We start from the raw sequence: 19,926 nt of genomic DNA, 5'->3' as shown, positions 1-19,926 counted from the left end.
CGCAAACATGATTTCTAAACAAAGAAAGGCTTTTGGCAAGTAATATGCAAATATTAACATTCCTTCCTGAGAATCTACTGTAACAGGGCACTAGAAGGAGTTTTACTCAGTCCTACAGGACACGGGATCTTAAAGTTGGCTGCGTGTTGGAATTACCTGAGGAATTTTCAAAAATACGGGGCCTGGACTCTATCCCTAGGGATTCAAATTGAACTTGGGGTGTGGCATGAACATATTTTTAAAAACTCCTCAGTTAATTTGATGGCAACCACCAGCAACTTCATTACTTGAGAACCACTTAGAAATGCAAAGTCCTGCCTACCCTCAAATTTGCTGAATCAGAAACTCGGGGGAAGGATCCAGCATTCTGTTTCAAACAGTCCCACCAGGTGGTCTGGTGCACACTGAAGTTTGAGCATCCTTGCCTGGGAAAGAAGAGTATGGATAGATAGGCTTTGAGTCCCAGTACTGTGTACGCCTGCTTGGGGAGAGAACTTATGTGATAAATTGGCAAAATGCTGCAAATATTTTTCTGAGAAGGTGTAACAAGAAGAAAGTATTCCTCTCTTAGCAACTTGAGAATCTCCTTAGCTGAGAAAATATCTAGAATAGCCTACTTAGGTGATTTCCTATGGGCAATGAATGTTGGCTAGAACAAAGGCTTCAGAGAGAATTTTAAAAATTCTAATGTAAAGAGAAGAGAAATATGTTCTAGGGGTGCCTGGGTGGCTCAGTTGGTTAAGTATCCGACTTAAGCTTAGGTCATGATTTTTCAGTCTGTGAGTTCGAGCCCCGCATCGGGCTCTGTGCTGACAGCTCAGAGCCTGGAGTCTGCTTTGAATTCTGTGTCTTCCTCTCTCTCTGCCCTCCCCTGTTCTCTCTCTCTCTGTCCTCTCAAAAATAAACATTAAAAAAAGAGAAATATGTTTTTTTTTTTAATATATGAAATTTACTGTCAAATTGGTTTCCATACAACACCCAGTGCTCATCCCAAAAGGTGCCCTCCTCAATACCCATCACCCACCCTGCCCTCCCTCCCACCCCCCATCAACCCTCAATTTGTTCTCAGTTTTTAACAGTCTCTTATGCTTTGGCAAGAGAAATATGTTCTAAAGGCAAGGGGAGAAGTAGAGGAAAAGTCAGCAAGATGGCAGGAACTAGATGACACTTTACCATTGCCCTGCCAAATTTGGTTATTAAATGCTTGAAATGCTTGGTGTGGGTTAATTCTTCAGAAACTCAAAGAGGTTTTACACCTAAATTATAGTGGTTGTGCATACTGCCATTAAGAACATAAGGCTAGGGATATCCAGCTGACATCTAGGTTATACTCTTGATTTTTAGATTGAAAGTAGTTGAAATGAAAGTTATCATAGTACTCAATTAGATTTTGGTTTGTTGTGGTAACATTTTAAGGGACTCAGAGATTAAACTAAAACATTTATTGACCAGTTCATTGAGCTAAGGCAATGGGGGCATAAGATAAAAAATTAGATTCCCCAGCTCAAAAAAAGGTCAAAATCCAGTGGCAAGAGATATCCTATTATTCCCCAGTTAGACTGTGTAAGGTTCATGCTAAGAAAAAATATCATGGATTAGAGCTGAAGAACCAATACTGTGGTTGTGGATTGGAGTATTAGGGAAGACTTCCAAGAGGCAATAACCCAGTTTTGAAAAGTAAACAGATTTCCATGGGTGTGCTCAGTTTAGTTGGAATAGTAAAAATGGTTGGCATATGGGATACAAGTGCAGGAGATGGAGGTGAAAATGCTGATGAATAATTCTGAGGGAACACAGTGAGGTTTTCATAAGCAGGAAAATTGCATAATCAGGTCATAATGTAGAAAGAACTCTGATGGAGACTGTGCTAGAAAGCAAGCCAGTGGGGGCATGGAGCCCAGTCAAGTGATTCTAGAAATGTTCAGAGCAAGAGAGGATGGATGAAAAGGCAGACAGACACTGGACACTGAGAGGAATGAGTTGATTTTTGTTTCAGGCCCCTCAAGGTAACATCATGTCTGAGGGCAAATTGTTTGGGACCAATGGGCTGAGAGAATATTCAGGCATACATGTTCTGTAAACTGAATGTACAAATATGTTGAGAATACACTGGAGGGTGGACGTGGACAAAAGCAGGGAGATAGTGCAGAGGCCAACTGCAATAATCCAGACAATAGATGATGAGAACTTGGCCAAGATGACAGAAGTATGAGTGGTGGGAAGTGGTCAAATTCTGAATATATTTGGAGAATACTGCTAAGGTTTGTGAATGGGTCAGATATGAAGTATGAAAAACAGGAGTCAAGGATAACTGCAAGATTTTTGGCCTGAGCAGCTGTAAGATTGCAGTTGCCATTAATAAAAATGGGACGATGGAAAGGAATGGGCAGGGTGGAGGGAAATAAGCTTAAGGTGCCTGTTTTATATCAGTAAAAAATATAATACATTCACCTAAAAGAAAAATTGACTTTGGGATTGGTTTTGATTGTGGATTCATCCCTACCTATGTGATTTGAAATAATCATACAAGAATCTGATTCTTATTTTTTAAATTAATTAATGATTTTTTTTATTTTTGAGAGCTGGGGTGGGGCAGAGACAGAGGGAGACAGAGGATCCAATGCAGGCTCTGTGCTGTCAGTGCAGAGCCCGATGCGGGGCCTGAACTCATGAACTATGAGATCACGACCTGAGCCAAAGTTGGACACTTAACCAACTGAGCCACCCAGGTGCCCCCAGGAATCTGATTCTTCTCAATTAAAGGTAGACTTTTCATTAAGGTTATTTAAGCTGAATCAGAAATACAGGGTTTTTTTTGTATTTATATTGCTATAATAAAAGCTGATTCACAAGCAGATAATCAACAGGTATCAGCTTCATTTTAGTGAATTGGAGTAGTGGGCACTTAATGAAAGCATGGGTATCAACTTTTGTAGATGGTCTTTTGATATCAAAATCTAGAAATGTATGAGCATAGCAATAATAAAGGCTGTGCTCTTGACCTCGGATTCTTAGAAGAGGTATGTCTACAACTCTGTCAGTGGATCTTTCATATATTAGGATCAATTTATTATACATCTTTTATGTCAACCTCTGTTTTTAGTACTATTTTAAAAATTTCAGATGACTCGTTGGGACTTACCCCAAGTATCAAGGTTGGTGCAACATTCAAAAATCAACTAATGTAATCCATCACATCAACAAGCTAAAAAAAATCACATGATCGTATCAATAGAGAAAAGGCATTTGACAATGCCCAACACCTATTATGATAAAAACTTTCACTGAACTAGGACTAGAGAGGAACTTCCTCAACTTTGATAAAGAATTTCTTTAAAAAAAAAAAAAACCTACAGCTAACATCATACTTAAAGTCATAAAATCAAAGTTTGCCCACTAAAATTAGGTACAAGGCAAGGATGTCCCCTCTTACCACTCCTCTTCAGCATCATAATGTAGGATTTAGCTAGTACAATAAGACAACAAAAGAAAATAAAAGGTATACAGATTGGGAAGACATAAAACTATTTTTGTTCACAGATCAAATGGTCATCTAGGTAGAAGATCCAAAACAATAAAAAAAAAAAAAACAACTGAAACCAATAAGCAAATAAATAGTGAGGTTGCAGGATAAGTTAATACGCAAAAGTCAAGTGACATTTGAAATTAAAAACACATTACCATTGACATTAGCACTCCCAAAAATGAAGTACTTAGGAATAAACCTAACAAAATATGTATAAGATCCTAACAAGGAAGACTACAAAACTCTGATGAAAAAAATCAAAGAACTCAATAAATGATAGCCCATGTTCATAGGTAGGCTCAATATTCCATATTGTTAGGATGTCCATTCTTTCCAAATTGATCCGTAAAATCAATTGGATTTGGAATGCAATCTCAATCAAAATCACAGCAAGTTATTTTGTGGATACTTACAGATTCTGAAGTTTATATGGAAAGGAAAAAGACCCAGAATAACCAACACAAGGTTGAAAGAGAAAAATGAGGTTGGAGAACTGACTCAACCCGACTTCAACACTTACTATGATGCTTCTAGTAATAAAGACCGTGGAATTGGTGAAAACAACCAGATCAATGGAACAGAACAGATTGCTTAGCAATAGACCCATATAAATATAATCAACTAATCTTTGACAAAGCAACGTAGGCAATAAAATGGAGTAAAGATAGTGTTTTCAACATATGGTGCTGGAACAACTGCATATCCACATACAAAAAAATGAATCTAGACACATACCTTACAACCCTCACAAAAATTAACTCAAAATTGATCACAGGCCTAAATGTAAAATGCAAAACTATAAAACTCCTAAGATATAAGAGAAAACCTAGATGACATCAGATATGGCAAGATACAACACCACAGTCATGATCCATTAAAGAAATAACTGATAAGATGGACTTCATTATAATTAAAAATTGCTCCATGAAAAGACAATGTCAAGAAAATGAGAAGACAAACCACAGGCTGGGAGAATATATTTACAAAAAGGTACACCTGATAAAAGTGATTATCCGAAATATACAAAGGGTTCTTAAAATTCAACAATAAGAAAACAACTCGATTTAAAATCGGGCCAACCCAGGGGCACCTGGGTGGCTCAGTTGGTTAAGCGGCTGACTTCGGTTCAGGTCATGATCTCACAGTTCGTGAGTTCAAGCCCTGCGTCAGGCTCTGTGCTGACAGTTCAGAGCCTGGAGCCTGCTTCGGATTCTGTGTCTCCCTCTCTCTCTGCCCTTCCCCCACTCATACTCTGTCTTCTCTCTCTCTCTCTCTCAAAAATAAATAAGCATTAAAAAAAAATTAAAAACACGCCAACCCAGACATCTCTACAAAGAAGATACACAGATGGCAAATGAGCATATGAAAACATGCTCCATATCATAGGTCATCAGAGAAAAGGAAATTAAAACAATGAGATACCACTGCACACTTAGTAGAATGGCCAAACCCCAAACACCGACAATGTGAAATTCTGGCAAGGATGTGGAGCAAAAAGCTCATTCATTGCTGGTGGGACATGCAAAATGGTATGGCCACTTTGGGAGACAATTTGGCAGTTTTTTATAGAACTAAACATATGCTCATCATACAACCCAATAATCATGTTCCCTGGTATTTACCCAAAGGCACTGAAAACTTATGTCCACACAAAAACCTGCATACAGGTGTTTACAGCAGCTTTGTTCATAACTGGCAAAACTAGGAAGCAACCAAGATATCCTTCAGTAGGTGAATGGATAAACTGTAGTACATCCAGACACTGGAATACTATTCAGTGCTAAAAGGAGATGTGCTATCACACTATGAAAAGACAAGGAAGATCCTTAAATGCATATCACTAAGTGAAAGAAGCCAATATGAAAAGGCTATATACTGTGTGATTACAACTATATGACATTCTGGAAAAGGCAAAAGTACACAGACAGTAAAAACATTACTGCTTTCCAGAGGTTGGTGGAGGTAGGGTGAATAGACAGCACAGAGGAATTTTAGGGAAGTGAACATACTCCGCATGATACTATAATGATAGATATATGTCATTATATATTTGCCCAAACTCCTAGAATGTACCACACCAAGAGTGAACCCTAAGCTAAACAATGGACTTTGGGTAATTATATGTGTCAGTGTAGGTTCATCAATTGCAACAAATGTACCATTCTGATGGGGAATGTTAATAATGGGAGAGACTACGCATATGTGTGGGGGGAAGTATATGGGAAATCTCTGTACCTTCTGTTCAGTTTTGCTGTGAACTTACAACTGCTGTAAAAAAATAAAATCACTAAAAAAACCCACATACATTAAAAACTCCAGAGGCAAAACTTGACATAGTATTTTTCCATATTTATTTAGCCTTCTTTTATATAAGTAAGAACAGTTTGAAACAGGTCACTAATAATTTTACAATTCTGCAATTACAAACAAGTAAAATCATAACATGCATAAATAATTCTCTAGATAGTACTTTAAACATTTTAAAAACAAGTTATGAATTAGTTTTGTGCTGAGCTAATGTTATCGATAGCTACTAAGTTATCAAATACTTTACTGAAAAGGCTCAGTGAATTTTAACTGTAGTAACCTTATTTTTACAAGTAAAAGACAAATGCTGCTAAGAATATGAGGATCAATGGTTTTCCAACAAAGAAGGAAAACAACTATGAGAGGGTATAAACATATATAAATTAAATCAGTTGGCTAATCATATTTTTGAAGAGTCCATAAGGCATTTTAGAATTCCTTAAATACCTTACATGTTGTTATCATCATACTGTCAATTATACCATTGCAAACTCACATAGTACAACATGTTGTACATGCAGAAAATTCCTTTTCTGAAGGTGGTCATATTTGATTTCTGCAAACTTGCAACTGCTTATCCGTGTAGGTGCTCAGAGAGCTACTTAACAAAGCTGTCCTGGAAACCCTGGAAATCTAATTTTGAGAGCCTATAACCCCTACTTCCACTTTCAGTGAATAAAATTGAAAGTGAACATTCATTTCAATTATAAAATAAATAATAACAGAAGAACTCAAGAAAAGTATATGTGGGACTCTTGGCCTAACTGAACTCCCGCTGTCTACCTGCCTAACACTGAGTCTTAAATATTCAGTTCTACTGACAACCTGCTCTCAAAATTGTATTCCTTTCCACAGCCTCTTCTGAGAACTTTATAGCACTTAACACACTACACTACGATCACTGGTTTTGTCTTCAGATTAGCATTTGAAGACAGACTGTCCTCTCTCACTTCTCTATTTCCTGATCCTGGCAGTGTCTGGTAAATGCTAAATGCTCAGCAAATGTTTGCTAAATGAATAAATGAATATTTATTTCAGATGCTGTAACTAAACATTATAATAATTATTTCATTGCATAAAACTACGTTTAATATCATGCCAAAAATAAGAAAGAAAACTAATCATCACAGCCTGTTTCTAACATCAAAACTTTAATCCTTGTGTTCATTTATATTCATGCACATGGTATTATTATATGCCGGCACAATGTAGGATAAGCTTTCACTACCTACTCTTTGTTCACATTCACTATTGTTAGAATAGATCAGCACAATTCCTAAAGATATAGGTCTCATGAAATGATAGATCAATAATGCTAACTCGGTGCTATTAAAATAAATTTTCTCACCTAAGCTTATCTATCACTACTTTCTAATCAGGATTTCTTCATGATAAAAGCTAAGCATAACCACTTTTGAATGCTACTTTTCCTTTGGTACAATAAACAAACCATAAAACAACAGTTTCTGTCCAGTTTTAATAACATTATTATAACCACTTTGTATTTCTTCCCCATTTATGCTCTTACAGGTAAAATTCCATTACAGCAACTTCTCTTGGATAACCAAGTTGATTGTTCTTGTAAATTCACCATTAGAAATTACTTTACGTATATTATATAGCTTTCAATTTATTACAAAAACATTAGGCTTTCAGAAGTGAAAACCAGCACCCGAAATCTGAGTAAAACGGAATACATATACAATTCTTTCCAGCAACAAGAACAGAGCTCACTATGTAGTATGGTACTCTTTGTTTTTAAATTTCATGTGTAAAATTACAGAACTGTCAAGAAATGGTTACTTTTCCCCCCTTTATAGTAATAAAGGCTCCAACAAAATCGGCAAAGTACTTTCTATATCAGTTTATTCTTCATAAATAAATCATGATTATAATTGACTACTGGAAAAATGAAAACATTTGAACTTTTAAAAAAGAAAATAGAGCCCTCCCTGATTAACAGAACTTGTTTTAATGGGATATTATCTACAGTATCTTATACCTTAGACATGTAACCATTAAAACAAAGAAGTTAGTGACAAAGTATCCATGTAACTGTATCACAGATCTCAAGAAACATTCAAAAAAGATTTAAGGCTACCCAGTAATAGCCTCTCATAAAACCCAACAAATCTTACAATGGCAATTAGACTTCAAAGGGACCAAAATATTAGTTTATGTTGAGCCAAGATTAGGAAAATCTTCCACTGTTGACATTTTCATGTTCTTAGTTTTTCAATCAAACAATCAGCCTGTAATTTTGAAAACATAACATATTTTTAAATTCTAATTATTACAGCCTACATGAAATAATTCTACTGGCATCCCTATTATAATAAGTCACAGCAGAAGAGGTGGATATGACATATTCTGTTCCTAAAAATATCTTAAAAATTTTCTCAATAGTTTTATAAACTATAGTAAAAGGGTTCAATATTGTATATAAGTAGGCAGATTTTTATCCACATTGCATATTTGTTAAAAAGCTTCAATAAGAAAGGGAAAATAAATACTGACATTTTAAAAAGTAAACTAGATGTGCAAGAATCTTAAATGCATAATACTAAGTAAAAGAAGACAATTTGAAAAGGCTACATACTGTATTTTTCCAACCATAAGACATTCTACAAAAGGCTTAAAACTGTGGAGACATTAAAAAGATCAGTGGCTACACAGAGGATTTTTTAAGGCAGTGAAACTATTCTGCATTATACTATAATGGGGGATACATGTCATTACACTTTTGTCCAAACCCATAAAATATACACTACCAAGAATGAACCCTAATGTAAATCACGAACTGTGGGTGATAATGATGTATCACTGTAATTTCATGGGTTATAACAAATGTATCACTATGGTATATAGGATGTCTATAGTATGGGGGGCAGAGGTTATATCGGAACTCACTGTACTTTCCATTCAATCTTGCTGTGAGCCTAAAACCACTCTAAAAAAAAGTAAACCAAAGTCTTCTAATTATTATTTCAAATGCTTTTCTCAAACATCTTATATATCTGAAACATCATATAAGAGATTTTGAAATAAACCTTAATATCTTTCTCTTAATTTTCTTCAAAGTCTCATAATACATACTGACAGATTTAAGAAGAGTTCAGATTCACAGGATGAACCATTAACAGATCCTATAACTTACAATGTTCATTCATTTTTTTCTAACTAAAAAGTCATGTAAGGAAGTATAGTTAAAAACCCTACAAGAATATATTTTAATGAGTTTTTTTATTATAAAAGCATGGATAGTGTAGAAAATCAAAAATACAAATAAGGAAAAACATTCCTTTTTTAATCACACTGATTTTTTTAAAGAGACCACACCAACTGCCCTGTCAAACATCCACTTTTTAAATTTTGAACACACACACACACACACACACACACACACACATATATCTTAAATTATTGTTAAATTAATCATCTGGACAAGTTAATTAGAGGGATAAGTTTGAAATATGAAGTTTCTAGAAATCATGCTTTTTAATTTCTTGTGTACCATGGCTATAATAATAATATGCATTAACTAACAGTAATTATTTAATTTGTAATTCAGTGATAATTTGTATATGGCAACTACAGGTCACCTTAACATCATGAACACAATAGCAACTGGTATATTACTTAGTCAAGTGGCCTTGGAAGGACAGTCACTTATCAACTAAGGCTTGACTGTCCAGCAACAGGCCTATAATCAGCTGAATTCTATTCTACTTTTGCACTAGCAAAACAGAATTCTGCATTTTTTTAGGCTCAAAGCTTCAACCTCAGATCTGACAGGTGATGCTACTACTGCAGTCCTTTTCTAAACTAGAAAATTACAAAAATTCATTTCTATAATAATATTGATGATGATAACAAAGGCAGCAGGTAATATTTACTAGCACTATTTGCAAGGTAGTTTTAAGTGCTTTACATACAAATTATTTTATCAATCCACTTATCAACTCTACAGGTAGGCAGTATTCCTTATCAGTAGGTAACAGATAAAGAACTTGGGCCTTAAAAAGTTTACGTGACTTGCACACAGTACCTCAAATAACTAAGGGAGCCACAGTTTCAATCCAGATTGGACCCTGGATTCTAAACTATTAATGCCATGGTTCTTTTATTTTTTTTATTTTTTTTTTTCTCAAGTTTTTTATTTATTTTTGGGACAGAGAGAGACAGAGCATGAACGGGGGAGGGGCAGAGAGAGAGGGAGACACAGAATCGGAAACAGGCTCCAGGCTCCGAGCCATCAGCCCAGAGCCTGACGCGGGGCTCGAACTCACGGACCGCGAGATCGTGACCTGGCTGAAGTCGGACGCTTAACCGACTGCGCCACCCAGGCGCCCCGCCATGGTTCTTTTATATCATACTCACTGCCTGCAATGGAGAGACTTAGCCATAGCTTCTCTTCCTACGGATACAATAACCTGGAAAATCCCTCAAATTAAAAATAATTATTTTGCATACATTCGAGCAGTATGTTAAAAGAGATGATCAGGTCTATGAGAGCTGTAAGTGCCTAGTGTTGCCAAGAAAAGAAGATCTACAACAGAAAGGACAAATATTTTAAATACTTTTGTATGCAGCTACTACAATAGTAACACTTACTGTGATAAACCAATAGGAATTCACTTTATAAACCAATTTTGATAAGAAGCCAAGTTGATCGACAGGTGCCAGAACATGAAGGTGCAAGTGGGAAATGGAACAAAAAGGCGGCATATGGAAACCCATTCTAAAACAGAAAGGTAAGAGATACTTGGCAAATCAGTTCTACAATAGTTTAAAACTATTTTTTTTTTTTACGATAAAACACATAAACATTAAGGACGTCCCAAACAGGTTACCACTCAAGTATCCTTTACTGCCTTCTTTCTATACTTAAAAGTATTCACAATTCCTCCTCTTTTCATGAAGTTCATAGTAACAAACTCTTCATCAAGGAAGGGCTTAAAGGCATACTATGCCTCAGTAAAACCTTGATGAATTCTAATTTGGCATTATGTTTTATCACCTTGGTCCTTAACATTTTAACCTTTAATTTTCCTAAGATATGGCTCTGCAATGAATCTTTAAAAAAAAAAAAAATTACAGGACACTCAAGTAGAAGGGTTCCTTTATTCCAAGACATAGCCAGTAGATGGTGTGCTTTCTCCTTTAATAGTGATTTCCTTACCAACCAATATTTCAGTAATGAGATTAATGATACCATTATTTTAAAAATTTTATCATCACTCAAGTTTCTTAATAATGAAGATAACCTAATTATTCACAATTTATCTGCTTTATAAAACAGTCATAAGAGAATTCCTTGGACTACTAACAAATTTCTACTAAGAAATGTGATTCTACCTCTTAAAAATAAGTTCACAGTTTTGTTAAGTCCACTTAGCAATTCTGAGTGGAGCAAGGCATACCTGTAAGAATAATCCAAGCCTAGGAATATTTGCCTGCTCAAATATTTGTGAGTCTCCATTAAAAAACAAACAAACAAACAAACAAACAAACAAACAAAAAACTCCAGTGAGTGGAGTGTAGGAGGAAGGCATGGGAGAAGGGCTATGCTGCAGCAACAGTATAGCTGACAATGTGGAGTCAGATACACAAGACAGATTGAAAAGCTTCCACCACTACTGAGAAAAGGAGACTGGGTCTTCCCTCCATGAAACAGGAGCTCACATAATATAGAATCAACTAATACTAAAAGGTAGAAGCAACTCAAGGGTTCATTCAACCCTTTCATTTCAAAGACGGGGAAGCCAAAATCCAGAAAGTGGGAGACTTCCCAAGGTCCCCAAGTAAGGAAGTGGTAGAGACAGGCTTGAGACTCAGGGCTCTTGACTCTCATGGTGCCGTTCATTCTTCTAGTACACACTCCTGTGACTGGAAAGGCAATGTGCTGCTTTTGGCCAAAGGGTCTCAAATACTATCTGTTCCTTGTCATTATCACTCTTGAATAGTGTTTAACAGATTTCAGAGCGTTTTCTCACACACCATCTTATTTGAGCCCATAGGTAGGCAGAGCAGGTGTTATCTTGGGGAGGTTAAATGTCTTCAGGTAGCACAGCCAGTACAAGCACAGTACTCAGCAAGTAGCACAGATAACATCAGAATTCAGATCTCTTTCACTTCCAGTTCTGATGTTAGACGTGATCTCTGCTACACCTGCCTTGTTACTCCTTTGGTCACACTAGGCAAAGTCACAAGTCTTTTAAAAAGGAAAAAACCCACCATTTAGATTAATTAAAATAATTGCCAAGTTGAATATTTTTATTACATGCTTTTTGCTCAAACTTTGGCGAATGCCAGAGTTCAGTTCAGCAGGGAAAAAACTCAAGTAGTTTCACACAACAAGTATAATACATTTTTAAATCATATAAAATATTTTCTAAAGAAATTCAATTTACACACAATTTTATAGAAAAACACATCTTGAACAAAGAAAGGCAGACTCAACTATTTTACCTATGCACTGCTTAAATATACTTGTCTGTCTAAACTAGGAGTGGCAATCATTAGAAAATCCTGAGACATGACAGGAGGAAGACTTATTTATTAAATTTACACTACCACTGAACAATGAATGCTTCACTCTCAGGAAAACTGCATTTAAACCAGGCTCTCTGCTGCCTCTGCTCTCATTTCCCACGAAGAAACAATATTTCAGAAAAAACAATTGCATATATTGGTTTCTATCTGCAAGTACACATACCTCGCATTTTTGAAGTCAGTGAAATTATTCCTTTCAAGAATGCTTTTTCCAACAGTTACCATGTTCTCAACTATAAAACAGAAAAATGACATTACACAGCAGGAGACATTACTAAGTTGTAATTAATATTAATTTTTAGTGTCCCAGTCAAAAGTTGTATCAAATGGGTAAACATTTAAACCACCTGTTTAATAGTTTTAAGTTACTGAGAAGTTTGCCCATCAGCACTGAAATGAAGGTTCAACCTATCACAAAGCGTCATGTATAGGTTGACTTTGAACAGCTGTTAAGGGGTACTATCAAGTGACTACTTAGGACATCTGATCCTACTGAAGTCTAATTCAAATCATAAGGAGACCCAACTAATAAAAAAAATACTTGAATTAAGAAAAGACAGACGGGAAAACTTTGAATTTGTCTTTCAGTCAAAATTAGAGATATGATAGCACTTTGTGTCAGGCCACCTTTGACTAGCTAAATGTTTGTATAATTGTTTTGGCTTCCAAACTCTCTCTGCCTTACTGTCTTTATTATCTTGGTCCTTTATGGCCTTTGGATGGAAATATGCTTCCCATGAGAAAAAAATTTGGTAACCTGCAATGTCCAAAGCACAATGCCAAGCTTTAGACCCCTTTTATTTCTGAATGGAGTAGTCAAATATTTAGAAGAGGAAGAAATGAGAATCTACAGAAGATGGTTATCATAAAGAGGATTATAAAATTATTGCTAATTTTTCTTCTCTAAGTCAGGCTTGAGCCAGGAGGACGACAGTAGCATATCATCCAAAAAGGCTCATTACTTCAAGCAAGATTGTATCTTGTTTTCTTTTAAAATATTCCCAAGATCCTAGACATGGGGGTAAAGAATGTTTTTTTTTTCTTTTAATTGCTTTAAAGCAATGCTTTTAACAGTACCATATTATAAGGTGTGTAGATGTAATATATATGACAACAATAACACAAAGTGGTGCAGAGTTACATTTTTCATGAATTGCTACAATGTGAAGTCTAAGTAGACTGTGATAATTACACAATGTATATTTTAATCTCTCTAGAGCAACAATTTTTTTTAATATGAAGAGAAATACATGAAAAGGGAAGAGATAAATTACAGTGGAATTATAAAAAATATACATGTATCTGATCAACCACAAGAAGGAAGGAAAGAAACAGAGCAATAACAAAAAATGGGGCATAAAGCACCTGGGTGGCTCTGTTGGTTAAGGGTTCAACTCTTGATTTTTACTCAGGTCATGATCTCATAGTCATGGGATCCAGCCCCATGGCAGGCTCCATGCTGAGTGTGGAGCCTGTTTGGAATTCTCTCTCTCTCTCTGCCCCTCCCCAGCTCATGCTCTCTCTCTTTCAAAATAAATACATTTTTTAAAAAAATGGGACAAACAGAAAACAAATGGCAAGACAGTAGACCTAAACTGAACTGTATCAATAGTTACATTAAACATTTATGAACTAAACAATTAAAAGTCAGATTTTCACATTAAATTTAAAATATAATTATAAATAAGCAAGACCCAAGTCTATTGCTATCTTCAAGTCTTTAAATATTAATATTAAATTGGTTGAAAGTATAGAAAAAGATACCCAATGTGAACAATAAGAAAGTTAAAGTAGCTAAATTAATATCATACAAAATAGACTCAAGAAGTATTCCCAGAGATCAAGAGGGACATTTTACAATGATAAAAAAGGCTCAATTCATTGAGAAGGCATGACAATCATAATTATGTATTCACTTAAAATCAAACTCAAAATACATGGAGTAAAACCTATTGTCTCCTTTACATTTCACTGTTATGTCCTCTGTCTTTCTTTATACTTGGTTTTGACTGATTCACCTTTCTAGCATCCTAAGGCAGAAACTTAGGTTATTGGTTTTAAACCTCATTTTCTAACATAAACACAGACAGCTATAAATTTCCCTGTAGGCATTGTTTTGGCAAATTCCACAAATCTTGGTATGTTGGATTTTTGTTACCAATCAATTCAATATTGTTTTCTTTGATCTATTTATTTAGAAATTATTTAAAAGTATGTTAATTTAAAAATACTTAGTGCTATTCTAGATTTTATTATTTTTCTACTTTAATTCCATTGTCATCTGAGAACAGATGTTATAAGATTTCAATCATTTGAAATGTATTTAGACTTAGTTTACTGCCCAGAATATGGCCTACCTTGGTGAACATGTGGTCTCAACAAACTGTGTATTCTATAGTTAAGTGGAGTTCTATAAATATCAGTTATAATCACAGTGCTTGTGACAGTGTTATTGAACTCTTCCATATGCTTATTATTTTCCCAACTTTATAAACTGTATAAAAATATTAATTGCAAGATCTTTTTTTTTTTTTAAAGTTTATTTACTTTGAGCGAGAGAGAGAGCAAGCTGGGGAGAGCCAGAGAGAGGGGAAGGGACCTAATCCCAAGCAGGCTCCACACTGCCAGCATGGAGCTCGATCTCACAAACCACAAGATCATGACCTCAGTTGAAATCCAGAGTGGGATGCTTAACAGACTGAGCAACCTAGCACCCTGAAAGAACTTTTAAACTTTTATTATGAAACTATTAAAATATAAACAAAATCAGAAATAACAGTGTAATGAAACCTCAAACACCTACCATGCTGCTTCAAAACTGGTAACATTTTATTTGCAACAATTATAACAACTTTCAATAAAATAGAAGAAATATTAGAAAAAGAAAACCAAGCATTAACATATTTTTCGCTCCTTAAAAACAGTATAAAAAGGAAATACTTAAGGCATGGTAGCTGTTGCTTGATACTAAATATTGCATATATATTGGCCTTTACCTGCTGGAATGAGTATGAAATGTACTCACAGAACTTAAGATGACTAAGGCATTTGGCAATATGGAGAAGAAACAATTTAAAAACGGGTAATTCAGTAGTCTAAACACTAATGAAGTACACATCAAAGTTTTCCCTCAAAGATATTTCTTATTCACCTTCAAAAAAAATCTGGCACAGGGGCGCCTGGTGACTCAGTCAGTTGAGCATCTGACTTCAGCTCAAGTCATGATCTTGTAGTTCATGAGTTCAAGCCTCACATCAGGCTCTGTGCTGACAGCTCAGAGCCTGGAGCCTGCTTCAGATTCTGTATCTCTCTTTCTCTCTCTGCCCTTCCCCTGCTTTCTCTCTCTCTCTCTCTCTCTCTCTCTCTCTCTCTCTCTCTCTCAAAAATAAATAAACATTTAAAAAATTAAAAAACAAACAAAAAAACCACCAAAATAATCTGGCCCAATTTATCTATTTTATCGGCTACTTAATTTACTGACCAAACTAATCCCAGACCCTGTTGGCAAAGGCTATCAAAACATATATGAAGTGAACTTAGAAATGTCTTAGTAAATGATAACTGGTAACTCACAGAAATCATGAGTAGGAAAATACAGGATAATCCTATAAGGACAAGATTCAAAATCTTCTTTTCAGAAGTGAAAAATTCATTGCTAAACCTCATAACTAAATTTTGGTGTCAGTTCATCTACACCAGAAGCTTACAAGGGAGGTACCAATATGGTCTCACTCCCAGGCAATATGAGCTTCTAGGCCATATCACAACTTATTTGCTTGTTATTTTTTAAATAGCATCTTCCATTTCCAGAGTCGAGAAAAGCCATCACTTAAAAAAACATAAAGAGGCATTATCTTTTAGAGATCTTAAAGATTAAATAACATGATGTCTGGAATTTCAAATCCAGTGGGAGAAGGTTAACACATGAAAAAGACTGGCCACGAGTTAATAAATGTTGAGCTTGGGTGATGAATAAATGGAGACTACATTATATTCTTTATTTTTGTATATATTTGAAAATTTTCACAGTGGAAATTTCGAAGAGTCATAATGCTCCTTTTTCATAATATCTGCCAGACTTGTTCTCTTTTAAATGTCACGGCCATCACTGATGCCAACTGAAAACGATATAACCAAGAAGAACACTACTGTCCTCTTACCCAGTTCTATGTGATCTTTCTTTAGCTCTCTGCAGTTTCCAATATGCTTCTTTGGCACCACAAGATAATGATGAGGTGCTGCTGGTTTGATATCTTTGAAGCAAACTAGGTCTTCATTCTGAAGGAGAAAACATATCGTTTGTTAGTGGATTTTTTTTTTAAGAACTTCCTAATGCTGTTCTGGCATGTCTTGAATACCATAAATCTCAGTCTGATAGGGAAATAGTACTTACGTTACAACTAAGCCCACCTGGGCAATTTTGTGAATATGCATTTAGTCCACAAAGACAAGCCTTACTGCCCCTCATGATATGCTCATTTATTCCAGAAAATGAGAAGATTTATATAAAGCTAATTTCAGGAAAAAAATTATCAATGAAGTTAATTAAAACTTCATTACCAACAATGATAGAGTTTTATTTTCATTAGATATTTCTCCATCTCTACCTACCTAAGGGTCTTTCACTCTTAATATGTACTTCTAAAGTTTGCCTACAGAAACATAGCGAGATTGATAAATTCTTTTTCACATACAATTTTTTTACAAAATAGATATTCCTCAATTATAACAAGAAAATCATCTAGCATCTACAGAGATTACCTTTTTAAACATTTTTCCTTGGGGGGTGGGAGGGAGGGCAGGGTGGGTGATGGGTATTGAGGAGGGCACCTTTTGGGATGAGCACTGGGTGTTGTATGGAAACCAATTTGACAGTAAATTTCATATATTAAAAAATAAAAAAATAAAAAAATAAAAAAAAAAATAAAATAAACATTTTTCCATAAACTGTATATAAATACATTTGTTATATTTGCAACATTAAAAAGCCTTTGAAATGCTAAAACAAACTCCAGTATATTGTACTAAGTGTCCGATCCATTATATCAGAAGGTAAATTAGCGCAATTACTGTGGAAAACAGCATGGAGTTTCCTCAAAACATTAAAAACAGAAATATCATATGGTCCACCAGTTCCACTACTGTGTATTTACCAAAAGAAAATGAAAACACTAATTCAAAAACATATATGCACCTCTGTGTTTAGTAGAGCATTATTTACAATAGCTAAGATATGCAGGCAACCCAGGAATCCATCAATAGATGAATGAATAAAGAAGATGATGTATACACACAATACATTCAGACATAAAAAAAAAAAAGGACATTTGTGACAACATGGATGCACCCAGAGGGCGTTCTTATGCTAAGAACAAATTGGTGGTTGCTAGAAGAAAGGGGGGCGGGGCAAAATAGGTGAAGGAAATTAAGAGGTACAAAGTTCCAGTTATAAAATAAGTTATGGAGATGAAAAGTACAGCATAGGGAATATACTCAATAATATAATAATGTTATATGGTGACTACACTTACCATGGTGAGCACTGGGTAATGTGTAGAATTATTGAATTATTATTTTGTACAGCTGAAATTGTCATTGTGTGTCAACTACATTTCAGTAATTTTTTTAAGTCAAAAATCACTATCAATCAGTATATCAACAAGTTTCCCTCAGAAAAATTCCCAGAATACACTGTTGCTCATTAGTTCTCTGTTTCAAGATCAAAAATTCAATTTAATGAGGGCCTCATATCCTTACCAGTAATCTTGGTTTCAATGAGAACAATGGTGAAAGTCCATTGTACATATTATACCATGAACTTTCTTATCAGGAGCCATACTGCTCATCACCTAAGGTTCAGGGGACTGACAAGTCAACTTTTGATAAGACCACACTTCAGAAAATGAGACTTTTTTGTCTACTTTAGTCCTCAGGAGAGCCATGATTGAAATGGAAGGCAGCAAAAACAGGGTATTATGTGTCCCTTTCCTATCTCAAAATTTCTATAAAATGCCCACAACATCATGTTATTAAAACAGTGTTTGGGGTGCCTGGGTGGCTGAGTTGGTTAAGCATCTGACTCTTGATTTTGGCTCAGGTCATGACCTCACAGTTCATGAGTTCGAGCCCTGTGTTGGGCTCTGCACTGATAGCATGGAACCTGCTTGGGGTTCTCTGTCTCCCTCTCTCTCTGACACACCCCTGCTCACAATCTCTCTCTCTTTCAAAAATAAACATTTAAATAATAATACTAATAATGTTTAATTATTGACTTTGTTGCTGTCCTCACTTAACATACCTTCAACCCAAATTTGCAAAAATGAATAGGCACAACAACATGAAAATCTTGAATATTATCCAGCTTTTAAGAGTAACTTGTCTATGTATCCCTTTGAATTAGCATTTTTGTATTCTTTGGATAAATACCTAGTAGTACAATTGCTGGATCACAGGGTAGTTCTTTATCTTTTTAACTTTTTGAGGAAACTCCATACTGATTTTCAGAGTGGCTGCACCAGTTTACATTCCCACCAACAGTGCAAGAGTACCCCAATGTCTATAGCAGCATTATCTACAATAGCCAAATTACAGAAACAGCCCAACTGTCCACTGACTGATAAATGGATAAAGAAGACGTAGGGCGTGTGTGTGTGTATGATATATATATATTATATATATAATGGAATATTACTCAGCCAAATCTTGCCATTTGCAATGATGTGGATAGAGCTAGAAAGTATTATGCTAAGCAAAATAAGTCAGAGAAAGACAAATACCATATCCTTTCACTCATATGTGGAATTTAAGAAACAAAACAAACGAGTAAAGGGGTAAAAGGAAGAGAGAGGCAAAGCAAGGAACACATTAACTATAGAGATCAAACTGATGGTTACCAGAGAGGAGGTGGGTGAGAGGATGGGTTAAATAGGTGATGGAGATTAAGGAGGGCACTTGCTGTGATGAGCACTGGGTGATGTATGGAAGTGCTGAATCACTATATTGCATACCTGAAATTAATATTACACTGTATGCTAACTAACTGGAATTTAAATAAAATCTTTTTATTTTTTTTAAAGAGTAACTTGTCGGGGCACATGGGTGACTCAGTTGGTTAAGTGTCCAACTTCAGCTCAGGTCATGATCTCACAGCTTGTGAGTTTCGAGCCCTGCATCAGGCTTTGTACTAACAGCTCAGAGCCTGGAGCCTGCTTTGGATTCTGTGTCTCCCTCTCTCTCTGCCCCTCCCCTGCTCATGCTCTGTCTCTCCTGTCTCAAAACTAAATAAACATTAAAAAAAAATTTTTTTAAGTGTAATTTGTCTATAAGATGAGGATGGGAAGGAGGGGGAAACGGTTACTTTTAAGATCCTGTAGTAAACTTAGCCTATGCAATCAATGATTGAATTAGATTTCCATCAAGCTTTCTAAAATATTGAAATTGGCCCTCTGATGTTACCCTCTCTCCCACTGCTACTATTGAACCAGCCATTATTTAGACTTTTTTTTTTTTTTTTTTTTTTTTTTTTTTTTTTTTTTTTT

General features: G+C 35.3%; 1 protein-coding gene across 8 annotated transcripts in view; it reads right to left on the bottom strand.

The window, feature by feature from the left end:
* The window catches only part of LOC125938893 (tRNA (guanine(10)-N2)-methyltransferase homolog), a 93,071-nt gene that overhangs the window by 62,103 nt on the left and 11,042 nt on the right, over positions 1-19,926 (bottom strand). For 7 of the 8 annotated variants that reach the window (XM_049654305.1, XM_049654306.1, XM_049654307.1 and 4 more), the window contains 3 exons: positions 16,549-16,666; positions 12,552-12,621; positions 10,448-10,574 (listed from right to left, as the gene is read on the bottom strand). In XM_049654305.1, coding sequence (XP_049510262.1) covers positions 10,448-10,574; positions 12,552-12,621; positions 16,549-16,666 — 315 coding nt within the window. Of the gene's footprint in view, positions 1-6,064; positions 8,086-10,447; positions 10,575-12,551; positions 12,622-16,548; positions 16,667-19,926 lie in introns of those variants that run through there. The other variant, XM_049654314.1, reaches the window with a different exon arrangement.

This window comes from Panthera uncia (assembly GCF_023721935.1).
Source record: "Panthera uncia isolate 11264 chromosome B2 unlocalized genomic scaffold, Puncia_PCG_1.0 HiC_scaffold_24, whole genome shotgun sequence".
NCBI classification, from domain to species: Eukaryota; Metazoa; Chordata; class Mammalia; order Carnivora; family Felidae; genus Panthera; species Panthera uncia.
Note: the sequence above shows the minus strand (reverse complement) of the source record. Positions and strands in the feature narration are given on the sequence as shown.